At 37.4% G+C, this 14,594-nt stretch overlaps 1 protein-coding gene across 14 annotated transcripts in view; it reads right to left on the bottom strand.

Annotated features, from left to right (window-relative positions):
• Nucleotides 1-14,594, bottom strand: part of SLX4IP (SLX4 interacting protein) — a 250,977-nt gene that overhangs the window by 46,868 nt on the left and 189,515 nt on the right. For 10 of the 14 annotated variants that reach the window (XR_011972535.1, XR_011972532.1, XR_011972534.1 and 7 more), the window contains one exon: nt 3,870-3,947. Coding sequence is in view for 6 of the 14 variants with exons in the window: in XM_072634462.1 (XP_072490563.1) it covers nt 3,870-3,947 (78 nt within the window). In the remaining 8 variants the exon portion in view is untranslated. Of the gene's footprint in view, nt 1-3,869; nt 3,948-6,534; nt 6,622-12,618; nt 13,822-14,594 lie in introns of those variants that run through there. The other 4 variants (XM_072634464.1, XM_072634461.1, XM_072634465.1 and 1 more) reach the window with 3 other exon arrangements.

The following is a 14,594-nucleotide window of genomic DNA, read 5'->3' as shown; positions in this document are numbered from 1 at the left end:
ACCCATAGTTTAACAAGGATGGGGAAGGGTATAATAAGCACTTATTAAGCATCTACTATGTGTCAGGCACTATGCTTACTAGCACAAATATTATCTAATTTGATTCCACAACAATTGTGGAAGTAGTTATTATTATCCTCATTTCATAGCTGAGAAAACTGAGGCAGATCGTAAATGATTTGCCTAGGATCACATAGCTAAGACTTGTCTGAGGCTGGATGTGAACTCTGATCTTCCTAAGTCTAGGCTCAGTGTTCTATATACTGCTATGGAACCAAAAAGTTAACGTGATCTTGTGCTGCCTTCAGAGACACATGTTGTCTAGGACTAGGGAAGGGATGGTCCCTCTGTTCTATCCTATTCAGATCACATATGGAATTGTGTCTCTTCTGGGTATCACGTTCTAAGAAGGGTACTTGTAAATCTTAGCATATTCACAGGTGCCTGTTCATGATGCTGAGGGGCCTTGAGACTTGACTAAGATCAGGTTTTGAAACTGCCACCACCCCCTCCTGCTCCTCAAACATGACATTCCAGGTCCCCACTCCCTTGTTTTTTCACTGGCTGCTTTCCATGAGGGAGGGGAGAATTCTCTCCCTCCTCATCTCTGTCTCATGTCTTCCTTTAATTCCCACTAAAATCCTACATTCTTCAAGAAGCTTTTCCTCATCATCGTGCCTTCCCTCTGCCTATTCTCTCCAATTTATCCTGTATATATCTTGTTCTTGTTATCTACTATCTAGACTGCTATAAACTGCAAATTCCCATATCGCATCTTAGCTCTAGTCAACTTCTTAATACACTCCTCTGATCATATCACTCCTCTACCTAAAACATTCAGGGACTCTCCCGTGCCAGTCGAATAGAGTAAGAGATCAATTTGTCACAGCAGTTCATAAGGCAAAAGGAATGAGGACTGAGAATCTTTCTACCAGAAAGTAAAAAGAGCAGGAATAATGCTAACCAAGGCCTAAATAAAGTGCGAGATTTTTGCCAAGAGGGAGATTTCTACGTTAAAATATATGCTAATCTCCTTGTTAGAGCAGAAGGTAAAAGAACTCAGGAAACCTGCTTTTACTCTCCAAGGAACCAGAGAGAAGGAAGCATTCATTAAAAAAACCCAAACCAAACCAAAGAACAAACCAACAACACATCAATGCGAAAACAAAGAAGAGAAAAGATCTAAAGAGTCATCGAGGAAAGTGTAAAAGAAAGAAGATATAAAGTCCTTCCCAAAGAAGAGAGAACTGAAGGGAGGAGGAAGCAGCTATTTACCCGTTAGAAATGATGTTGAACCACAGGTGCTACCAGAGATACTTTATCAAAAACTTTGCTAAAATCTGGATTGGTTCTGTCTCTAAGTATACTCTAAGGATATTTCAAACTTCCTCCCCCATGCTCCTACCTCAATTCATGCAACTAATCAGATGCTCTATGCTTGGTATACCTTTATCAGGCAAGAACACCTCTGACTGAATTACAGATTCAATCAGTCAATTAAATGTGTAAACTAGGTGTGAATAGTTCCCAGAAAGTTGTATGGAATCAACCAGTCAATCAAAGGTATAAATTAGGTACAAGAGCAAAGTGCTTTGGAGCTTCTGGAAGAAACCAGAGAAGAAAATATACTGGGAACTGAAAGAATTGGAGTTAAACTTTGAGAGTACTTTGAGGATCCAGACCCTTAAGTTTCTAACCAGAGGGCAACAAAAAGGGTGAGGAGCGAGGCCAGAGAGACAACCCTTTGCCATATGTGGTCTTCTGCATCCTAATGCCCAGACCAAACCATAAGTCATATCCAGACTCACACACTCAGCCATTTTGCCACCGCTCCCTCCACACACACCTCCACTCCCCATCTCTTGTTCAAATCAATACTACCATAGGACTGTTCCTACAAAAGTGTCAACTGACTGCCTTATCGATCAACTCACAACTCCAGGGACTCCCCAGACATTCCCTTCCCTGGCAATCATTTCAATATGTGTGTTGTTTTCTCCTATTAGAATGTAAGGTCTGTGAGCCAGTGGGCCGCCCCACTTCTGCACTTGTATCTCTTAAGAGTTCACTGGATACAGAGAAGTCCTAGATGAGTAAATTCCTCCTACCAATTCAGGTCAGTACTTTCTCTGTAACTTAAGAGTCTTCAAAAGAGTAGCCTTGAGCACTCACAAAACCAGGTTGTGCTAGAGGTAGGATTCAAATTCAAGTCTTCCTGGCTCCAGAAGCTGCCTCTCACACCTAATGAGTGTGGAACATGATTTTTTTTTTTCATCATTCATTTGCCATTTTTTTTCATTCTGTTATTCCCAATCCACCACTCATTCTCTGGACAGAGAAAACAGAAGCAGCATGAGAAATGGACAGTTGTGCCTTCTCTCTGCCATCAGTCATCACTGACCTTCCATGCTGGGCAGCACCCATTGCCAGCGTTTCTGAGCTGCAGAGTTCCTAGCACTGTTCTTAGTGTCCTGGCGATGCCGGGGCACTCGTCCCACTGACTACCCTTGCCACAGGGACCCCATGGCCCATCCCAAGGGCAATGTAGTGCAGCCTGCAGCCCATTTGTTCTTGCACAACCTGTGTGTTCTTGTTTGTCTTCTCCAAAATTTAATGTGGTGTACCCACACACTGGTTGTCCATTGGTACGAAGGGCCTATGACCAGGCCATCTTTTGTACTGATATATATATTTAATGATATGCTTTACTTGTGTCCTCCTTTGTAATTATTTTTTTGGACTGTGTTGAAGTCAATATAAGGAAAGAAAAATTCTTAAAATTAGAACTATAGAAAAAGTGACCTAGATTAACCAGGGAGATTATCAGATTAGATGGTCCAGTTAAATCCTGCTGACTGGAGATCTTGGAGAAAAGGGTTAAAAACCAATTAGGAGGACATTGTACAAAGAATTGTTTTCAGATATGGTTTGGATTAGATGGTCCCTGAAGTCCCTTTCAGTTATGAGACTCTAATATTCCCCTTGTCACATATTCTACATTTTAACTAAATTAGACTACTCTAGATCTTTTCTCACTCTGTGATCTCCAGTTTGTGTACTTTTGATTGTGTGGCTCCTCCATTTGTACAATGAGCTTCAGTATATGCAGAAATCTTTTCCTTTCTTCAGGGTCAAACCTAGGTATCATACCTTCAGTGAAACTTTTTCTGATCTGAAAGTTGAAAATGATCTCTTCTTTACTTTGTAAAGACTAAAAATATTTTCATAAGATGTAAAAAAAAAAAAATCTAAAAAATTGTTCTTAAATTGGCCAAATACAGCTAACTTTCTTTTCTTTGAGAAAGGACCAGTTCAAAAGATAATTACTGTTCTTTGACTTTATTGTTAATGCCTGGACATTTTAAGAGTCACTTACCCTTGGAACACCTTGGCTTGAGAAAAGTAAAAAAAAAATCTGGCCCAGTTCCCTCACCTGTGTAGGGATTTTATGGCATTAGATTGAGAAAAATCTTTTTCATGTACACACTTGTACTATATTTTTGATGTTACAATGTGCTTAAACAATGATGAAGTGATTCATGGTGCAATCTCTTGTTGACTCACTGTGGAGACTTAAGAAATTGCTGAGACTCACCAGAAAAGTAAAAATTGGTTTGGCTCAGCTGATTATCCCCAGTTAGATAGTTAATATAAGGAAGTATAAATATCTATACATACATAGATATAAATATGCATGTCTTTTTATATATGTATGAAAACATTTTCAAAATTTTTCTAAGAAATACTTAAACTACAAGCAGGTTACAATAGCAATAACATGGCCAATTCTTTGATCCTTATTTCTTTTCTGGAAAAATGTGATTATATTACATTATTTGGGTATAGAACCCAAAGAGCATGATACTTACCACAATTTGACTTCCCCACAATACAATGAAGGTGAATCCCTCTTTTGATGAAATAAGCTGTTATGTGAAGCCCATACCCTATAAGACAATGAAAACAATAATCATCAGGTTCGAGATCATTATTTCAGAAGAGACATTCATTTCAGACTGTTTCTTGGGATAGTTCTATAACTGCCCTAGTTACCTCATTTACAAAATGACATAAACAAGTAAAACTGAAAGAATACTTCTAAGTCCTACACTTTGGAAGCAAAATAATGAATTAAATTGTAAACTGCTTAGGTTAGGCATTAAATATCATTTAGGAACATAGTCCTTATGACAGGTTGTCGACCTCAAATACAGAATCTCTTTTTCCTACAAAAAGAATAGTCTGTCACTTTCCTGTCAGACATCAAGTATACTTCCCAATAAAAAAATAAAGCTTCAAGATAATCTGTTGGAAGATGTCCAAGAGAGATGTAGTCCTCCCCCTACATAAAATGGTTCAAGTGAAAAAGCCCCTAAATTCAGAAAACTCATCATCAACTAGAAAGTTAATGAGAAAAAAAACCCAGGAGGTTTTTAGTCCCAGACTCCTATACATGCCTAGGTAAACCAACTGGTTAAGTTTGATTTGGGGATTGGGGGAGCTGTAGCAGCTCTCCACACAAATAGGAACTCTGGGGATGATGGAAGGTAGCATAATGGCCACTGGCATGTTACCTGAGCAGAGTGGGATGATATTCTCTCCCATGAAGAACTTTGTGTTTGATTTTTAAAACAGGGGGTCACTGACTGTCAATCTAAGGAGGGGTTAGCAAAATTATATTGAGATGACCACAACTGGGCTAATAAGGGTGCTTCTATTCCATTGAAAATCTAAGACATCCCTAAAATTTCCCACTCTATTTTGAGAGGTCCTCTATCCCCCCAGCTTGTTAGATATAGTTTTTGTGTCCGTGTTTGGAAGACTGTTAGAAAGAGTCCACGTTGGGCAAGGGTTGCAGTATTGGAGGCTGTGTACCAGAGTTACCAGGGCTTAGAAAGCTAATAGACATTGATAAAAAGATATTACAGAATGGAATGCTGAGAATCAAACTTCTTTTGCTGACTCATGAGCCAGCTGCAGGCATGAATCAGACCGAAGGTATGGTAATATGCAAAATCTTTACATTTTTTTAATCACTTAACAATCTTAGAGATATTTTACATGAAATGGTAAAGTCAGCCATTAAAAAGGGAAATATTCAAGTGTGATTTAATCATCATGACGTCAGGATTTTAGACTCTCAAAACTGTTGTAAATTTAAATACTGGAATCTAGAACTTTAATATGTAGCTTACTCTTTTTTTTTCTTTACAACTAGTCCATCTTAAAAGTATTTTTTTTTATCAATTAGTGTAATTTTCCTAAATTTTATTTCCTTCTTCGCAAAAGAAAAAAAATGGATCATCTTTAGTTGGAACTCTTTGTTTTTAACTGTCGTTATGATCAGGATTTGATATTATTACAATTACTTTAAAGTTATTTGTGAGATCTTGTAGCTATTGTGACTGTTTGAATGAAGATTATGTAACTATTCTGTTCAACCCAATATAGAAGAGTCCCCAAAGGCAACATATGAACACCCCAAATTCTACTGAGAGTTCTGGGAAAGAGTGCTCTTGCTTAGACAGAGGTAGATGAAATATTTTTCTGTTTGGGTCTCAGCTATAGTGGCTGATCAGGGCAACTGGATTGTGGGTATGGACATCATGAGTTTTTAGGAATTGCTTTTAGTAGTTTCTATGCAAGTTATTATGGGTATAGCTAAACGGAAGCCCTTGGAGTAGGAATCATCCTACATCACTAATATTAAAAAGTGTTTGGTTCCAGGATGGAGGTGAAACATATCTCCTCTTTCATAATAGAAGTGAAGAAGTATAGAGTAACTGGTTATATAAATTCCCCTTATAATAATCCTATATGGCCAGTGAAGAAGGTGGATGATACCCAGTGACTAAAAGTAGATTACTAGGAGTTAAAATAAAGTAATTGTGCTGATTGCTGCATCATTCCTGATCTTGTCAAATGGTAGATTAGGGAACCCAGGCACCATGTGAGTGGTTTGGGATTACTGATCTTACAAGTGTTTCTTTCTCCATCCCTATTGCTGAGATTAGGCAGACACAGAGGGTTTGTAGTGCTGGATTTCCTTCAGAGACTGTCATAATGTGAATAATACAGACTTTCAAATGAGAAATGCTTTGGGAAGAATTTATATAGGAAAGAGCACCACCTAGTCAGGAGAACTACGTTCTAGGAATACTTATGCCATTCCCCAGAGATCCTGAACAGTTACTTCACTACTGTAGGCTTAGTAGTTCCCTCATCTGTAAAATCAGCAAGTCCTAAGGTCTCATTTGTCTTTAAATATACTTTATGATCTCAATTTTATTAAATGTCTTACTGTATCTAAAGAATACTAAAGAAAATTACCAATAGTTTTTCATTTTGACAATCACAATCTTTCTAAAATATTTTCAGTGAAATCAAACATTAAAAACTTTTCTAAAAAATTGTTGATATAACATATAATCCCTTTTGTTGAGAATGCTTGAAAACAGAGATGCCAATTGAAACTATAAAAGGATTACTTACAGATTTAGTGAAATGATACAAAATTTCCTAAAAGACCCATCTATAATACTAGAAGAGTAGATTTCATTCAAGTCGTGGTTTTCTTTAGAAGAAAAAAGTCAAAGAAAATGTGCAAATCTTTGGGATTACCTGGATTTCAATAAAGAAAATACTTTATGAGATAATTTTGAAAATACTTTATGAGATAATTTTAAGAATAGAAATATATTTTATATTTGTTTATTTGTCTTGTTGCTTTGGTATTTTGTAAAACATAAATCAGTGGCTATGAACTAACAAAATCACTGGGTCAAAACTGATTTTGAATAGCAATGACATAATGTTTTACCTATAATATGGAAAAATATGAAATATGCAATAATTTTCTAGGCCACCCAACCTCTGCGGTATATTAAATGCTCTGGGTAATTAAGACTCAGATGGTATATTAATAAATATCATACATTTGAGATGCTATTAAAGTTTTTCGTTTCAATTTACCCCAATTGACAAAATCTTCCATTTTGCTTCCAGTAAAGAGACAAATGAAAAAAAAATTAATAATTTTTTTGTATTGCGTTCCTGGAAATCTGTAATTTACTATGTAAGTGGAAAACAGCATTTAAATTTCATGACATCTGTTCTATCTCTCTGGTTTGATAGGCATAAACTAGAGTTTTACTATGAGAGTTCAACTTTCACTATTCAGCACATATCCGTAAAACATAGTACATTCAACAAAGTTTCTCACTGAAACTGCACAGGAACCTTGCTATAATATCTAAAATATAACCTAATATTACAGATTACAATGCAATTCAACTCCACAACTATTCATTAAAATCCTATTATGCTACAGGCACTAAAATAGACATTGAAAATAAGACAAAAAGGAAATAGTTCCTGCCCTTAAAGAGCTTACATTCTACAAAGATAGCATTCCTCAGTAGAGATGCTAAAGAATTTAATTCTTAAAATGTCTTCTTTTGATTGGTGTATTTCAGTTTTTGCCTAATACCTGATATAAGCACAAAAGAAATTTAATTTACAAAATATTTATACTTGGCCATCAAATTTTACTAATCTTTTGCAGAAACATAATGGTAAATCTTTAAACTGAGTTAAAATGTGGGTATGCTGTATCATTTCTCATGGACATATATGTAGTCAAGTAACTACTTGAAAATCTCACAAAAAGCTGATTTTCATTCATCTACTAATCACCAATGATAAAGAAGGTGTTCTAACCTTATCTCCTGAAAATCAAGAGTAAAGAAAAGAAGTCATATTCTTTACCTATGTAGGGGCTAAAGATGTGCTTTGCTATTTTCTAAGTCAAAGTTACTACCACTTGGCAAAAGAAGTCATAGGATTGTAGACCTAGAGATAGCAAGGTTCTATTTCATTCCTTGGCTTTGTATAGTCCTATACCTGGCCTGCTGAATTAAGGATGTGGATTGAAAATGTTTATGTCAGCAAGGAAATACATGATTGAAATGTTAAGCTCAAGTGCTACACTGGAGTCCACAGAAAGTAAAACCATGGGGAGGAAGATCTTCAGCTCGCTGGAGAAAAAAAATGAGAAAAAATAAGAGACAGGAGTCATGGAGGAAGAAATGGCATGGATGGGCTTGTAAATTTGCACAAAAGGAAGCAATAATCACATTGATGAGATCATAGATCCATTAAACTATCAAAGTAATTTTATGCAAGTTACAACCTTTTGGAGGCTATTTTCTCTTTGGTAAAATGGAGATAATAACACCTGTGCACTACATACCTTACCTCACAGGGTGGTTCTGATGCAATTGCTTTGCAAATGTTGCCCTGCATAGAGGGCTGGATGTGGAGGCTGATTCATACTCTAGATCTGCTATGTACAGTACCACCACAAAGGTCTTGAATTTCACTGTTTTGGGCTTTGATGTCCTCATATGTAAAATTAAGGGTTTGGATTAAATGATCTTCTCTCTTCTTGATCTAAATCTGTGATCCATTAAACACTACTCAAAAAGGTCTTATTATGGATATTGTATTTTAGAAGGTAATTCTGGTACAATCATGGATTCTCTACATAATGAGGTTTTCGAGGATGGGTTAGAACACATTATTTCTCTTATAAGCATTATCAGCTAGCACAAATCAATTATTTCCCCCTCTACAGGGTGTCCCCAAAGTTTCAATACAGCTCTAATCTCTACATACCTTTAATAACTTAGCACTGCATTAAAACTTAGCGGACACCCTAAATTAACTCAATTCCCTCTACCTTTCTACTCATCATTTTGCAATAACTACAACAAAAATGAAGGCCCATCACTAAGTAAAATCTGACCCAGCTTATTAAGTTGTTCAGAAACAAACATTTAACCTCCAAGAAAAGGGCACAAAATTATGTTTGTAAGTGGTATGCAAAGGCAAGCAATTATTAAATATGTTTGTTAGCTTTTTAAAAATTTCATATTCTGCTGGAAATTATATGTTTTTATTGGTGGTTCAAAAAATTCATTAACAGAGAAGCTAAAACTCCAAATGTGACTTGAACAAATTCCATTCAAGCTCACAGAGACTGTAGTTTACTTTTAGGCAGTAATGTGCTCCAGTGAGTAATGCATTTTAAGGGAGTGGTAATTTGCCCCGGTTGTTATATTTCATGGTCCCAGGATACTGAGAGGAAATATCAGACACTGGGTTTTTACTGTAAAACTATCCAGCATCACTTGTTTTCCAGTGGACTCACAGCCAAGTAGACTTGAGCTTCCACAAAGCTGCCAAGTAGAGTCTGTGGTACAGTGCATAACAGGAGAAAGCCCTCTCCCACGGCTATTAGAGACCATTCATCTGGGAGCCTGGGAAAATGCCTCTGACTGACAGAGTTATCTGGAGGAGCCTGGCAGGTGTTTGCTTCCCAGCAAGTTCTGGCACCTGCATGACTCCCTTGCTGAATCCAGCAAAGTCTTCTCCAAAGCCACAAGGCAGGCCTCAAGGAGGCCAAGTGCCCCAAACATGTCTCTATTTGAGATGGTCTCTTAATCAAAAGGAAAATTTTTATAAATCAATTTTTATAAGTATAATTTTTCTTGTTGCTTGTCATCTTCAAATAATACAAAGGTCCTAGAGAGAAGCTATGCAGTGTGGTAGATAGAAGGTCCCCTTTGAGGTCAGAGAGACCTGGATTAAAGCCTTGCTTCTTATGGAACCTAGATATGTGACCAATGCCAAGTCTCAATTGCTCAGTGCCTCAGGGAACTTCCTAAGTTCCTAAGGAACTTCTTAGAAGAGTATAAGTTATTAATGAATTGCTGATCTGTACTTGCTGATAAGAGTTTTTACACCAAGAGTTCAATGTATTAATAAAATCACAGATATAGAGCTGCCCAGCAAAAAAAATTTTTTAATTTAAATTATTATTGAATGAAAGGGTAGATTTATGCTAATGAAAATACACAATGGCTAGAAAGCAGATGACTTTCATACTAAATAATAAACTCAATTTTTAAAAATTAAGTTTCAGTTATGGATGCCTATATTTTTAGCAAACGCAAGTTCATTAAAAGCAGATTAAGTTATATCAGATGTGTTAAAAGAATACTAAACTGTCTTTTTTGGCAGTCAAGACTAATCCTAATAATAATGGTCTATAGTTATGATGGGCAGAGGCACTTGATTTTATGCCTATTTTATGCATTTGTTTGTTTTCAAGTTCAAGTCATGGTATTTTATTTTCTACCCTGAAACTGCAGAAATATAGTGCTTTTTGTGTCTATGTCTTATGTTATTTAAAGGGTGAGGAAAGGAATAAAGTAGGTAAAATGATCATTTAAGCATTTTTGAAGGAAGATAGCCAATTTTCATTGTTCAAAAACTTTCCTACACAATTACATTCAATATGCCAAAGTGTGAAATCACATGCCCACTCTCTATCCCTACCCCAAAATGAATTCCAGTAGACCTGATATATTATAAGTACATTTAATGAGCTTACAGATATTTCTGTTAGAATAAAGGTATAATGCTTTACGAATAGAAACTTTTCATAACTGTTTTCAATGGGAATTATTTCAATGGAAATTTTAATTTAGAATTGTCAGGATAGCCTATGAGAAAATCTGCAAGTCCCTAACTTAAAGAGGACAGAATAAGAATGTGATCCATTTTGGATGAGCTGGTTCAATGACTTCTTTGTAGAATCTGGAAGGCATTCCTGTGGACTATATTATAGAAGTATTGCTGGATTAAGAAGAGTTTAGTGGCAGCTGTGGCTGCGGAAATCAGTCAATGAACATTTATTTATCTCTTATTATATGCTAGTCATTGTGCTAAGTGGATTCACAAAGAAAAAGCAAAAATAGTCTCTATTCTCAAGGAATTTACATTCCAATATAAGAGACAACGTATACATAGATTGGTACATACAAGATAAAAACAAGTAGATGGAAAGTATCTTGGAAGAGAAAACACTAGCACTTGGAGAATTAAAAAGCATGACCAGAAAGGGCTATCTGCAGAAGGTGGCATTTGAATTGAGTGTAAAAGGAAGCTAGGGATTATATAAAGGCACAGGTTCTTAGGGAAAGTGTTCTAGGCACAGAAGAAAGCAAGAGCAAAAAGCAGGGATTAGAGACGAAGCATCATGTATGAGTAACAAGAATTTGGTCAGTATGGCTAGACTATAAAGTAATGCAGGGGAGAACTGTGTTTAAAGCTTGATAGGAAGAGTCCAGGATGTGAAATACGTTAAATGCCAAACAGAAGAATCTATATTTGATCCTAAAGGTAATCAGGAACCACTGGAGGTTAAAAGAGGCATAGTCAGACATACACTTTAGGAAAAGTATGTTTGCATCTGCATGGAGGAGGATGGAAGTGGGGAAGCGAGTTCAATTACAAGGCTACTACAATAATCTAGGAAGAGCGGGACATAAGTGAGAGTTGCAGAGAAAAAAATTAGCGACTGAATGGATATGTGAGAGGAACACGAGAGGAGCTAAAGATGACAAACACTGCAAACCTAGGTGATTAGAGGGCTGGTGGAGTCCTCAAGAATAAAAGGGAAATTTCTGTTTGGGACATGTCAAGTTTGAGGTGCTTTAGTAGACTCATGCTGAATTAACAACTTAGTTAAAAAAACTGGAATGAATAAGACACGAGTAATCTACCTAACATGTAACAAAAGCATATTATCTTAGCCATGAGGAAAGATATTCAAATCATGGAAAGGATACTCAACAAAATTATGGCCTTGATTTGGCTGAGTATAGCTTTGCTGTGGGGTACTGGTCATGCTGCAGGTCTGGCTGTCCTTCATACTTGGAATATTCTCCTTCCTCATCTCCATGTCTTAGTTTCCCTGGATTCCTTCAAGGTACAACTTCAATTTCACTTTTTAAAAAAATATTTATTTATTTTTAAATTTCGACATTCATTTCCACAAAATTTTGAGTTTCAATTTTTCTCCCCATCTTTCCCCTCCCCCCCACCCCATAATATCTTGCATTCTGGTTACCCCTTCCCTCAATGAGCCCTCCCTTCTATCACACCCCACCCTTCCTTTATCCTCATCTTCTCTCTTTTCTTGTAGGGCAAGATAAATTTCTATACCCCATTACCTGTATTTCTTTTTCCCAGTTATATGCAATAACAATTCTCAACATTTGTTTCTAATCTTTGAATTCCAACTTCTCTCCCTTCCTTCTTACCCACCCATCCCCAATGAGAAGGCAAGCAATTCTACACAGGCTATATATGTGTTGTTCTGCAAAAGACTTCCATAATAGTCATGTTGTGTAAGACTAACTATATTGCCCTCCATCCTACCCTGTCCCACCCCCCTTTTTTTCTATTCTCTCATTTGACCTTGTCCCTTCCCAAAAATGTTTACTTCTACTTGCTCCCTTCTCCCATTTGCCCTCCCTTCTATCATCCCCCTCACCTCACTTGTCCCCTTCTCCCCTACTTTCCTGTAGTGTAAGATAGATTTCCATACCAAATTTCGTGAGCATGTTATTCTCTCCTTAAGCCATATGTGAAGAGAGTAAACTTTGCTTTTCCCCTCTCATCTCCTCCCTTTTCTCCTCCATTGAAAAAGATTTTTCTTATCTCTTTTATGAGTGATAGCCTGCCCCATTCCATTTTCCCTTTCTCCTCCCAATATTTTTCTCTCTCACACCTTAATTTTATTTAATTTTTTTTATGGATATCATCTCTTCTGATTCAACTCAACCTGTACTCTCTATCTATGTGTGTGTGTGTGTATGTGTGTGTGTGTGTGTGTGTATAATCCTTCCACCTACCCAAATACTGAGAAAAGTCTCAAGAGTTACAAATATTATCTTTCCATGTAGGAATGTAAATAGTTCAGCTTTAGAAAGTCCTTTATGATTTCTCTTTTCTGTTTACCTTTTCATGCTTCTCTTGATTCTTATGTTTGAAAGTCAAATTTTCTATTCAGTTCTGGTCTTTTCATCGCGAATGCTTCAAAGTCCTCTATATCACTGAATGACCACTTATTGCCTTGAAGTATTATACTCAATTTTGCTGGGTAGGTGATTCTTGGTTTTAATCTTAGTTCCTCTGACTTCTGGAATATCTTGTTCCAAGCCCTTTGATCCCTTAATGTAGAAGCTGCCAGATCCTGTGTTATCCTGATTGTATTTCCACAATACTTGAATTGTTTCTTTCTAGCTGCTTGCAATATTTTCTCCTTGACCTGAGAACTCTGAAATTTGGCCACAATATTCCTAGGAGTTTCTGTTTTCGGGTCTCTTTCAGGAGGTGATCAGTAGATTCTTTCAATATTTATTTTGCCCTCTGGTTCTAGAATGTCAGGGCAGCTTTCCTTGATAATTTCATGAAAGATAATGCCTAGGCTCTTTTTTTGATCATGACTTTCAGGTAGTCCCATAATTTTTAAACTGTCTCTCTTGGATTTATTTTCCAGGTCAGTTGTTTTTCCAATGAGATGCTTCACATTATCTTTTATTTTTTCAATCTTTTGATTTTGTTTTTTAACTTCTTGGTTTATCTCATAGTCATTAACTTCCCTGAACTCCAGTCTCTCTTTTAAAGAACTATTTTATTCAGTGAGCTTTTGAACCTTTTTTTTCCATTTGGCTAATTCTGCTTTTTAAAGCCTCCTTCTCCTCATTGGCTTCTTGGACCTCTTTTTCCAATTGAGTTAGCCTCTTTTTAAAGGTGTTATTTCCTCAGCATTTTTTTGATTCTCCTTTAGCAAGCTGTTGACTCGCTTTTCAAGCTCTTCTATGGCTTGAACCCATTTCATATTCATTTTGGAGGTACTGGAGCCAAAAGCCTTGACTTCCTCTGACAGTATGCCTTGTTCTTCCTCATCTGAAAGGATAGAAGGAGATGCCTGTTCACCAAGATGCCTGTTAACCTTCTATGGTCTTATTTTTTTCCCTTTTTTGGGCATCTTCCCAGCCAGTTACTTGACTTCTCAATCCTTTGTCAAGAGGAGGGTCCTAATGCTCCTCCTCCTTCCAGTACCATGCTCAAGGCTGAGATTCAGATGGGGTGGGGGTGGGGTTGCCACTGAGGGCTGAGGTTCAGATCAGCTGCTCAGTTCCCCCAGAGATTTTAAGTTGAGCTGCCCCCAGGCAGCTTCCACAGCCACCATAGCTGCCCGGCCACCTGCTGCTGCTTCTGCCATTGCCACCTCTGCTGGGTGGACCCCACTCCCCTCTCACCCAGGTGGGAAAGCCCTCCCACACTGACCTTTGGAGCTTTCTTTGTTGCTTGTGGGTTGAGGGATCTGGGACCCTCCCTGCTGGGAATTCTGCCCAGGAGGTCTATTCAGGTCTTGTTCCTCCCAGAGCCTTGCAGCCAGGGCTGGGCTCCTCTCCAGTCAGCATCCCATGAGACAGAACTTTCCTGTCAGCCTTTCAGGTTACCTTTGGCTGGAAACCTCTTTCACTCTGTTGTTCTGTGGCTTCAGCTGTTCTAGACTTTGTTGAGTCATTTTTTACTGGTATTTTGAGGGCTGTGGGGCAAGCACTAGAGTATATGTGTTTTTTGACTCCGCCATCTTGACTTTGCCCCAAATTTCACTTTCTACAGAAGGCCCTTCCTGATCCCTCTAGCTGCTACTGCCTTGCTTTCTGTGA

The sequence above is a fragment of the Notamacropus eugenii genome, chromosome 1, assembly GCF_028372415.1.
Source record: "Notamacropus eugenii isolate mMacEug1 chromosome 1, mMacEug1.pri_v2, whole genome shotgun sequence".
NCBI classification, from domain to species: Eukaryota; Metazoa; Chordata; class Mammalia; order Diprotodontia; family Macropodidae; genus Notamacropus; species Notamacropus eugenii.
Note: the sequence above shows the minus strand (reverse complement) of the source record. Positions and strands in the feature narration are given on the sequence as shown.